Source organism: Chelonoidis abingdonii, chromosome 2, assembly GCF_003597395.2.
Source record: "Chelonoidis abingdonii isolate Lonesome George chromosome 2, CheloAbing_2.0, whole genome shotgun sequence".
Classification (NCBI taxonomy): Eukaryota; Metazoa; Chordata; order Testudines; family Testudinidae; genus Chelonoidis; species Chelonoidis abingdonii.
The window spans coordinates 225,877,481-225,889,599 of NC_133770.1; the positions used below are offsets into that span (position 1 = coordinate 225,877,481).

General features: G+C 39.7%; 1 protein-coding gene across 1 annotated transcript in view; it reads right to left on the reverse strand.

Annotated features, from left to right (window-relative positions):
- PRKDC (protein kinase, DNA-activated, catalytic subunit) overlaps positions 1–12,119 on the reverse strand; it is a 173,793-nt gene that overhangs the window by 129,819 nt on the left and 31,855 nt on the right. The window contains exons 15-23 of the mRNA XM_075062025.1: positions 10,932–11,069; positions 10,280–10,429; positions 9,710–9,825; positions 8,630–8,789; positions 7,285–7,371; positions 5,211–5,330; positions 4,614–4,773; positions 3,230–3,336; positions 1,366–1,456 (exon numbers count right to left, since the gene is read on the reverse strand). Coding sequence (XP_074918126.1) covers positions 1,366–1,456; positions 3,230–3,336; positions 4,614–4,773; positions 5,211–5,330; positions 7,285–7,371; positions 8,630–8,789; positions 9,710–9,825; positions 10,280–10,429; positions 10,932–11,069 — 1,129 coding nt within the window. The remainder of the gene's footprint in view (positions 1–1,365; positions 1,457–3,229; positions 3,337–4,613; positions 4,774–5,210; positions 5,331–7,284; positions 7,372–8,629; positions 8,790–9,709; positions 9,826–10,279; positions 10,430–10,931; positions 11,070–12,119) is intronic.

Here is a 12,119-nt window from a genome sequence, read left to right on the forward strand (position 1 = left end):
CTCTGCCTGCCTACCTGGCCCTGAGCGTGGAACTGGGAGCATTTCTGAGAATGCCACCATAGAGGTCCTGGATTTCAGCCTCTTCCCTAGCAGCCTAAATTTGGCTTCTAGGACCTCTATCCTACCCTTCCCTATGTCACTGGTACCTACATGTACCACGACCACCGGCTCCTCCCCAGTACTACACATAAGTCTGTCTAGATACCTCGAGAGATCCGCAACCTTCGCACCAGGCAGGCAAGTCACCATACGGTTCTCCCGGTTATCACAAACCCAGCCATCTACGTTTCTAATGATCGAATCTCCCATTATTACCCCGTGCCTTTCCCTAGCAACTGGAGTTCCCTCCCCCGGGAGAGGTAACCTCAATACCAGAGGCAACCCCAGCACCATCTGGAAGGAGGGTCCCAACTATAGGAAGGTTTCCCTCTGCTCCCATTGACTGCTCTGTTTCCCTGAGCCTTTCATCCTCCTCAACAGTGCAGGCGCTGTCTGACCGGAGGTGGGACAATTCTACAGTGTCCCGGAAAGCCTCAACATACCTCTCTGCCTCTCTTAGCTCCTCCAGTTCCACCACTCTGGCCTCCAAAGTCCATACGTGGTCTCTGAGGGCCAGGAGCTCCTTGCACTAAATGCACACATATGCCACCCGCCCACAGGGCAGGTAATCATACATGCTGCACTCAGTGCAATAAACTGGATAGCCTCCACTCTGCAGCTGGGTTTCTGTCTGCATTGTCTCCTAGTTAACGAAAGAGTTGTTTAAAACAAGAAGTTTTGAATGTAGTTTGGCTTATAGGTTTTAAGGGGAATAAAGGGAAACAGATAGAACCAGCAAGGGAACCCCGCTCCCTTCCCAATCCCCTTCTGAACTCCTTTGCAAAACTCCGTTAGTAGCCCCTGTCTACAATGCAAGCTGAGAGGTGTAATTTCCAGCTCAGATAGACATAAATGAACCAGCTCTGGTCAAGCTAATGTATTAAAAATACCAACATGGCCATGGTGGCTCAAGCTAGCCACAAGTACACCCCTGACTGAGGCCCTAGATACATACTAGGGTGACTAGCCCAAGCCACCACCTGTACTGCTGCAATCACACTTCTATTTTTAGCATGCTAGTTTGAGCAGAGATCATGCATGTATGTCCACTCAAGCTGGGAACTGCACCTCACTTATTGTTCCACAGTAGGTTTTGCTTTGTTCTTGTGAACTGAAAAGCTTAACAAAATGGAATTAGCCTACTAAAAGAGTTTTTATTTGGTAAGGTCACCTATTTCATAAAAGGATAACATTTATGAACCTGCACTCAAAGTCAGTTGTAAATGAGAGAAAGCATAAAAGTGTTTAATATTTTTGGACACTCACCTGTAAGTAAATTTCGATTGATCTGCCCTCCCAAATTTCCAAGAAGTCGTACCACTCTAGTTCTTACAGCTTCCAAGGATAGATGATCTTCCTGGATAATTCAGGATATCGTTAGAAAAGTGAAGACAGTGGGCCAACTCATGCATGTGTGTAACTTTACAAATATAAGTGGATACAGGATTTGAATCTTAAAGTTAAAACAGCTGAGTGGAGGAGGGGAATTCTTGACTCAGTAAGACACAGATGCACTGGAAAACATTTTATTTTTTTTGGCTCCATATGCAGTTCCTCTCACTATTAGATTTATTCAGAAAGCATCAAAGCAGTCACTGTATGTTGTGACACTTTAGTGGCAATTTCTGCAGAAAGAGTAAAATAATTTTGTGACACGTGCCTCCATTCTGCACAGGAATATCACATGCCTACAGAATACATTGTTGGGTGCAGAATTTCACAAAAACAGATTTTTTTTTAAATAGGGGCTTAAAGTTAGGCTCCTAAATCCTTATTTAGGCATATGCTTGATTTTCAGAAGTGCTGAGTACCCAACAGCCAACAATGATGAAAATTCATTTAATGTATAAACTAACTGGCTTTGTTCATAAACTGCCAGATTTCACACGATCTGCACAAATAGAAAGACAAAGCAGATGAGGGAATATCTTTTATTGGACCAGCTTCTGTTGGTGAGTGACCAGCTTTCGAGCAACACAGAGAATAATAAAACATATTACCTCACACACCTTGTCTCTCTAATACCCTGGGACTGACATGGTTACAACACTGCATACAGAACTAGGATTAGCTATTGTTCACATGCTTAAAACCGTCTCCTTCCAGGTAGTTTATACATTAAGTTGCACAAATTAAGTTACACATAAATTAAACTATGCCAATGGTTTCTAAAGTGAGAGAGAAGCCCCTGGGTTGGATGAGTGATATGCCTGACTTTCATGAGTTTCAATTCAGTTTTGGATAGGATACAAAATAAATATCCACAAAGTACCATTCAGAACCACTGTAAAACCAGATTCTGATTTTAGTGTGGCTTGAGTACCAGTCAGGAAAATATCAGATACTTCTTATGAGCAAGGCCTCTGGTACTCTGCAGCAAACTGGATGTAAATCATCACTAGTCTGGTGGATGTTCTGGAAATTCTGAAGTAGTTTTAGATACATTTTTATTCTGTAGGTCTTTTTTTATTATTTTACTGAAATACATAAAGTTAAGCACCACAATCAATTAACTAATCCCTGCATGTGACATTCAACTCCAATTATTTCATACTGCTGCACATTTTCAATATGCCACAGATTATCAAGTTTATGTTTCAGAGTTAATATTTCATTGAGATGAGTGGGACAGTTCATCTCTCAGTGCTACTGTTTCTGGTTGTCCGCAGATTTATGAAGATATCTCTGCATCAATTTGTACCCAAGATTTACTCTGCAATCGTATGGGCCAGAAACGTATTTTAAAAAATAAAATGCTTAAATTCTTGAGCCCAATTCTGTGGCAAGAAGTGATTTCCACAATCAAGGGCCCTGTTCACAAGCCTATATGTGCAGCATCTGATTTTGGAACGCATCTCACAAACATCAGTTTATTCAATATTTCAGTCAGGCCTCATATTATATACAAAGAAAAAAAGTACATGAAATGTCGCTAAGAAAAAATGAGAGAATTCATGGTTATATGCAGTAACTGCAAGCTAATAATTATGCATTCTGATTAAGATATACACAGTGTATTTTCACATCTACTTCTGAAAAGGTATAATATAATACTTTTTGGTTTTGAAAGCTGAGCAGAACAGAAATTTTTAATGTCAGTTTCAAGAGAGAAAGGGAAAGATTTATTTACCAATGAAAGGGTCTTTGCTTTTTTCAGACGCTGTATCACAACTTTGTTAAACCCTTTCTGGGCTGCACGAGAAAGCTTCCTCACTTCCCAATTATTCTGGGATTCATCTGATCAACAAGAAGCAGCTTATTAATGCCCGCATACTATATGCACCCAGGACCGGCGCTAGAGTTTTTCACGCCCTAGGCGCACAGCCATTTTGCCGCACCGCTCCTGCGCCCAGTGGAGCTGCCGCAGCCATTTCTGCGGAGGGTCCTTTGGTCCACAGCTCAGGTGGAGCTGCCGCAGCTGTGCCTCCGGGAGGTCCACGGAGCCGCAGGGGACCAGCCGATCATCCGCAGGCATGACTGCGGCAGCTCCACTGGAGCCGCAGACCAACGGACCCTCCGCAGGCAAAATTGCAGCAGGTTCACCGGAGCTGCCTGCCGCCTCCCCCCCCGCAAAATGCCACCCCCCTAAAAATCCTGGTGCCCTAGGCAATTGCCTAGTTCGCCTCAATGGAAGCACCGGCCCTGTACGCACCCACCCTCAAATCCTACTGAATTTATTCTCATAAGTGATTTTGCAAAAATTAAGTTTCCTTTTCAGATCTCAGACATGGAAAAACTCTTCATGTTATGGAAACAACTTTAAGCTGACTCAAAGGAAACTTAACACCAGAAAGGACACAGTGGGACTATTGTCATCAAGCACTGGGAGTGTGGGTGAGCTGAAAACAGAATTTGCTTGAACTTGTGAGGTGCAGAAAGAAGGGCAATAGCCTTTCTCTGCAACAGAAATCCCCCCCTTCCCCCTACCAAGGAATTTACAAGGTGGCACAAGCCTGGCCATGAAGAGGCTCCGCTAATTTTTCAGAAATTATTATTACACAACAGCTAACTGGGGTGTCAGTACAGGTAAAATATCACCATCTGATATGGGCCTTTTACTTGGGCTATGAGCACTGAAAAAGCCAGTTGTTATAGCTGGAACTGAAGACCAGACAACTGGGGTTACAACCCACTCACCGGTGCACAGAACTCCCACTAACATCACAAAACTTACCACAATATATTAGGGGTAATACAGTAGTTACTGTCCTGTTAGCTACTGCTGAAGACAATCTGAAGGATGGCACATATAAATTGATACCATTTGCTATTGTTGGGATTCTACTTGCAGCAGTCTCTAATATCTCTCAGTTAAAAAAAAAGCACAATTCTTGGTTGTAGAAGAATCTCTTAATATTCCATATGCAAGAGTTTCTACAATAAGCTTAAGTATCCTACATTCGCACCCTCAGGCTCTACTGAATTTTTTATTATTAATTATACTTGAATATATTAAAGCTTGCAAATGTCCCCAATTCTATATTTCTACACTATTAATGTTTTCTACTACATACCTGCCGATCCAGTGGTTTTCAAATAGCCATCAAAGAGAGGCAGGACATCTTTGTAGTAAGGCTGCATTATATGTTTGGGAATGCGAGCTGACCAGTCTTCCAGGGCATCCAGCCCCGCATCAGCCATTGGGATATAGCTGAGGCCCAGCTTAAATGCATTCTACATATTAAGCCAACAAAGTTATTAAATATTTTGGGAATCAATACTAAGATTTAAAGAAAAATAGCTTTATGAGTAAATTATAACACAATAAATTATAATTTCCTTTTATATCTTTAGCTCCCTAACAGCTGACATGCTAATGTACCAAACATTTATTTTACTACATTACAACATTAGAACGCCTTTGCATGATCAGGACCTTCAGGTGGAGCTGCAAACATACATAGCAGCCATACAAATTTACCAGCTCTCAAAAACAGTTGGCTCATTGACCCTTTTATCATGGTGATGCTAGTGCAAAAGTGAAAGATTTCTTACCTATTCATACAAAAAAAAATATTATACACACACACACACACAAAAAAAATTTTGCAAGACTGATTTTAAAAACAAAAGCCAACAAAGAATATTAACCGTACATCACACTGACCCACCTGCAATGCAGGAACGTATGCTTTGATATCAAGCATGATGACGTCATGTGGTAAGGAGAGTACAAAGGTCAGACATGATGCTAACAACTCATCTTTGTACTGTTTCATTTTTGCTGTTACCTGAAATTCAGAAATGTAACAAACAATAATTGAGCAGATCATTTGTTTAGTTGGTAAATAAAACTTTAAAGGATCTTGAAAGTGTTGGCTGTATCACTATATGTTGCTGTATAATTCATAGAACACAGAAATCTTGTTTACTGATTAGAACATAAAGGGTAGGATAACAGAAATTAATAGCAGCTCAGAAAATATTTTGAGAGTAAAAGTTGTACTTAAGAGTTGGTATTTTAGGTACTGTAGAATCAACCAAAACCTTTAAACCCCACTGGAAGAGAGAGTATTGTGAGGTTTCATGGTTTTCGTATGATTTCAGTTCAAAAAGTAAATTAAGAATCTAATTCTAATGAGGGGCTGTACTGACATCACATGTTGAAAGTGTTTTTCTTTTTAAATATTTCACTCTTATCCCATATTACAAAAAGTCATCATCATGATGTCATATCAATACTATGACTGCATGTCATTCTCTGTATGTATAAATATTTTCTTACTGTATGTTCCATTCTATGCATCCGATGAAGTGGGCTGTAGCCCACAAAAGCTTATACTCAAATTTGTTAGTCTCTAAGGTGTCACAAGTACTCCTATTCTTTTTGCTGATACAGACTAACACGGCTGCTACTCTGAAAACTGTAATTGGATGATTTGTCTGCTGCTTAACTTAAACCGATTGTAGTCAGGAGATGAGTTCAAGGACAGTGCTTACTCTTAATATTGTTAAACTTGTCTCCTGAACAAAACTCTAGGATGAGAGATTACATTTTAATTATGGAATCTGCTTTCTCCATTGGTCTGACAAAGCCTAACTTGCTGTATGCGTAAGCATACTACAAAGCCTATGTATTCACATAGTTTTCTCTCAGGTGGTGGACTGAGTCAATTTTTGAACACCAGAGTATGTTTTAACTGACATTATGTCAACTTACATTTGTTTTGTAATATGCATTTTTAAATAGAGTTTGTGACCAGTCCATTCTATAAACTCAAACAATAAATCCAGGTATAGGATCTGAATGCCACATAGAGAATAACTCATTATCATGGAATATACATAATGCACAACTGAGAAGTAACTGTGCAGTTGTAGCTCAGGAACTGCAAAACATCCTTGTACTTTGATTTGTCGAGATGATTCCACTGCAGTATGGTAGAATTTGCTCTTCATGTTTCAAAAGAGAAATGACAATTGTTCCCCTTGAATTAATTATTTTCATTTAACAATGGAAGATGTGCGTTGATATTTATTTTATACTAAGCAGCATTTCCTTCCCTGAAGTTCATTCTTGGCACTAATATTTACTATGGGAGATAGACATTTACATCCCTTACTCAACTTAAAAAATGTAAAGTTGATTTATTAAACAAATATAACTATTATCATGCCTTTTAGTCTATCTCCCAAGTCAGAATCACTTCCAGTCATTTTGGAACTTTAAAGCAAGAAATCATATTGTACTGCACTATTGGGTTATCTGACACAATTACTTCAGCTTACTGGAATGACCTTGTTTGGTCGGAAACATACCAGTCTGGGAACAGGTGCTGATCCCACCTGAGACTTTTTAAGGTGTTTTTGGTGACTTACTCAGGCAGGTGGTTTATTTCTCCACTCACATATAAGAGATTTAGGGTGTCGGCTGAGCAGCCAAGTCAGGAGAAGGTTTGAGCTGAATTTGATCTTATTGTTTGTTTCTACGTGAATGAAACCAAACCTCAGAAAAGCAGCAAGTTTGGACTACAGAGTATTTTCCCTGCAAGCAGGCAGGGAAAGACACTGCTCATGGTCATATTTATTTAAAATAACTATCTGTTACAACCCAAAATGCTTGGATAATGCTGTGTTATGATGGAGACAAAAGTCAAAAAGATACTACTGTTAAAAATTCTGTACTGGAAATAACACAGTTTATATTGATATAGAAATAAAAGCCTAACAAGGAAAATGGTTTACCTCTTTTCCAAATTTTGCAAATAGTGCAAAGCAAGAGCTCTTCTCAGGGTCATCAGTGCATTTTTGGTAACTCTTTGGACTTACAGCCTGACAAATAGAAACTATCATCAGTGCTATGAATAATAATTAAAAAAAATATACAAAAGGTACTGACAGACATCAAGACTTGTTCCACAAGTCACGCTCAAAACAAAAAGCTGCAGGATAAGAACATGTTATTGCCTGAATACCAACAGATCTGCTGAAGTGAAAGCTTAAAATATATGTTCTCTCTCTTTTCTCAGCAAAAGTCACCATTACATACTACCAAAAAGGACTGAAGGCAAAGTAATCCTCTCAGCTTTGAGGTACAGAGGCAACTAAATGTACGCAAATACTAGCCAAAGTGATCAATATGCATGTGGATGGAGGAGTTTAAGCAGCAGCATCACTTCCTCTCCCCGCCCATCATTCCTGACCAAAGAAAACAGAAGCAAGATTCTCTCCATGACTACTGTACACATATGGCTCTGCAGGTTTATAAAGGGCTAGAAAGGGAGTAGGGTAGGAAAAGAAGGCAGCTCACCATAGCATAATCCCCTCACGCTAACCTGTATAAATGTCTACACAATTTCTGTGGAAATCAATGGCAACCTTCTTAGTTCGAACTTTTGTGAAAAACTGGTTCTTTCCTTCTACAGCTCTTAGAGAGGCAGGCACAACCAGGCTCTTTGTATGAACCATGTTCCCATTTTTGGCGGGAGAAGGCATGCAGTGCAGAAGGACAGCTTCTCTATGTAGGTGGTTCACGATCTGTGATTTTCCCTCTCTCACAGCTCTAAGGATATACATTGAATTGAAGGACCTCCTTTGCCCACAAGCTTCCTTGCACATGAATCCTCCTCCCACAACAGGATACAAACTCAGCGAATGAAAGAGTAACTTATTTACTTGGTAATTCTACTGCTCTGAATTTTTTAGATCATCTTCCTAGCTTGTATAAATCAGCCTTTCCTTGAAGCCAATGCATCTATGTCAATTTACATCAGCTGAGAATCTGGCCAGTCACCTTAAACATCAAATACCCTTAAGTGCTAGGTGAGTTCTATTAATCTCACACTAAGAAGCGAAGATCCAGCAGAAAGGAATCCCATATGGATGATATATTTTAAAAAGCTGAGTTTTCAGCCTAATTTCAGCCTTCCAATAGGTTTTGTTTTTTGCAAAAAGGCATAACTTGCACTGAAAATTTGTTAAGTAAAATAAGGAACAACAACTAATAAATATTTTCAGTTGTGCACAAGTACATCTTAACTTACATAGTCATTAAAAGACAACATGAAATGCCCCAAGTGAGAGTGCTCACCTCAAAATATTTAATTTTCTTGGCAATTTTCATTGCAACAGAGAGCAATTTGTAGAATCCACTAATAAGAGGTAACCGTGTTGACTGTATAATAAGCTCATAACCAAAAGAATACATCCATGATTCAAAAAATTCAACATGCTTCTCTGGCAGAATTTCTCTGTAAAAAAATGCATAGGGAACATTCAAACAAAATAAACTGAAATGAGTTTTTCTTATACCCACTTGAAAAGTGAAAAACATGAGAACTGCCATAATGCAACAGACCAACTATCCATCTTGAAAATAAATCAGTTACAGGATACTAAAGAGGAAGGAGTAAAATTCCCAGACTGCCCCTAATTACACAACATTAAACAGTGCACAAAGAGAATTTCTTCCTGACTCCATCCAGTGATCACCCTTATAAAGAATATACTACAATATTTCCACAATAATGATCCTAAACTCTTACAGGTTACAATATTGTAGAGTTTGGGGCCTTCACAGTAAAATAGTGTAGTATATTTTAAAGGAGATCTTATGACCTTAAGCATGAGAGCTGAAAGTCCTCAATTATTATATCCTACAATAACTAGTGTAATTATAGATGCTATTTTTAACACACGCTGCAGGTATTATAGGCAAACATGTCTGAATAAAATGAAAGTGAATGACTAACTTATCAAGCATCTCATAAGAGTACTAGAATGGAGACAAAAACCTAATATTGAACTATAAATTTCTGAAGTTTAAGAATTGGAAGCTAAGCACTTAGAATATATGGATGACAAAGCACTAAAGTGCAGCAGTCACACAGTTAATTCCTCACTCAATTTTAAGGGCATCGTGTATTCTGGAATTTGCTGCAAATCTTCTATACAGTTTCAGCGTACTGATATTTTCGCCCACCACCTAAATGTTCAAAGTGTGCTTACTGGCTTCCAACTAGCGTTCTGGACATTGTGCACTTTAAACAGACTTCAAATATGGCTAGAAACCAGTAAATAATCACACTCAATACTAATGGTTAACATTTCTATAGCATCTTACTATCTCAGCATCTACTCCATAATTCTCAAATGATGGAACATGCAGTACCTGCAGAATTCTACTAGGTTAACGAATGCTATAAAATCTTTAGGCTTAGTTGGCTGAAGGTTTGAAGCTGGATCAGAAGTAGGAACAACCAAAGCACCGCCAGCTTCATTTTCATCCTGGGAGGGAGGAGGAAGGGAAGAGAGAAAAATAAAAGGGTAATATGTGCTTCAACAGAGAGGGCATTACAGATTGGGACAACACTTACCCACTGTTATCAGTCAGCCACAGGGCAGGAAAAAGAATATGCCCACTAGTTTGCTACATGTTAATCTGTCTTTTTAAAAACAGACACACGTAACTCATTGGACTTGTAATAACTGAAAATACTCACTCACTAAGAAAAACAAAAATAATGAGATCTCAAGATGCTAAAGAGGGAATTTTGTCTGTCTTAAAGACAACCGTCATGGCAGTTTGGAAATAGCTTCCAGAAATAAAATGTAATACATTTTGACTATTTTGAATTTTAACTCAAGGAGACCTCATGGGCTACACTGTATGGAAAGAAAAGCAAAAGACTGGGATTTGGGGTTTTCATCACGATAATTATTGCAAAATATCAGGCCTCACCTGTTCGCTAACATTCAGTTTCTGAACTGTCAAGTCCAACTTCTCAATAATCTTCAATATCGATTTTATAAGTTCATCATACAACAAACGGTTCAGAGAAAGCAGCGGTGAATTTGCAATCAAAAAGGTTTCATCTGCCAAAACGGACTCCTTTGTGGGAGAAAGAGAGATAAACTTCAAAACAATGGTAAGAGTTCTTCCGAAATTTATATTCTCCTTTATTTTTAAACTTGTAAAGTTTTGGGGGATTGTGGTGCAGTGGGTTAGTACAGAAGCCTTTCATCCCAGGAAGCCAAATTCATCTTTGTTAAATTAATGTAACCATCGCACTCTCAGCCCACATTCAAAGTCCATATAAATTAAACCACTATACTGCAGCATGATTGGCTGCCTGCCTGGAAGAAATCTAGGGATGACATAACTGGGATAAGAACAGGATAGGATGAGGATTCTTTAGCAGAACCAAGCAAGGCAGTCTACACAATATATGGCTGTACGAGGCCAGGTGTTAGCCAGTGATGTTAGTTACTTTCTTTCAAGAGCAATAAACTTTACTCAAACAATAATCTTGGATTAATTGAATAAATGTAACAAAAAAATCAAGGAGTTCAACTTTTTCCTTGTTGGGTCTCAGCATAAAGTGGGTTTTTACCTTCATTGTGTCACAGTTCAATAGGCTTCTAAAAAGATCCAGATAGTCCTTATACGTAGGTACTTTCCATTTCCCAGTTCTGACCTCTCCAGCTGCTGTGGGCTCTTCCGATTTAGAAACGTCTTCCCCAAAAATCTCCTACAGGGCAGTGCAATAGATCAATATGTTATTATTTTTAAATAACTGTACAATACATTGCACGTGAAACTACTTACAACAGACTTAGCTACATATTTCCCTTAGAAAGAGAAGAAGTCTCAATAGAAGCTAAGATAAATAACTGGAAGTCACTTTTAGATCATATGACAGACAGACAGCTTCCTGGTTTTACCATGCTGGAGAGAGAGTACAACTAACAGCTTATAAAATTCTCCAGTGTATGTGCTGGACCTCCATTTCATTTTTTCTTCAGGTAATTTGTTAGTTTAGAGACATTCTGATTCAATACAGTGTAAGAGATTAACTGTTACATTTTAAAATTCCTTCACAAGGCAAGTGTTCTGTCACAGGGTGGCTGGCCCACCTCTTTAAGAGGAAATGGGGCCTCAGCCTCACCTGTGAGAAGATCAGCTCACCTCCCCAGGTGCGTAACAATGAGTGAGATCATGATGTCATGTGATAGGAGAAGGAGAAGGAGAAGGAAGGAAAGTACAGACTCCTGGGGTAGTCCCTGGAGAAGGGAGCTCAAGTGGGACCATAAACACTCCTGCTAAGCCCAGACTAGAAGTGCCAGGCATGACAGAAACCTGGGAAGCTGCAGCTGGCCTGAGAGACCAGCTGTAGGAGAGTGCTGCAGGCAGTAAAAAAGGCTCTATTTGATTATAACCCAGGGAGCTTCTGACACAAGGAGGGAAGGGAATATAACAACTCTGAAGGAAAGACAGACTCTAGGGAGGAGGGCCTGTGCCCAGCTTGGGACAAGGGCAAAGACTCTGGCCTTGTCTACACAAAAAGACGGTTACTCACCTTTGTAACTGTTGTTCTCCGAGATGTGTTGCTCGTATCCATTCCAGTTAGGTGTGCGCGCGCTGCGCGCACGTTCGTCAGAAACTTTTTACCCTAGCAACACTTGGTGGGTCGGCAGGTCGCCCCCTGGAGTGGTGCCGCTATGGGGCCTGATATATACCCCTGCCGGCCCATCTGCTCCTAAGTTCCTTCTTGCCAGCTACTCCGACAGCGGGGAAGGAG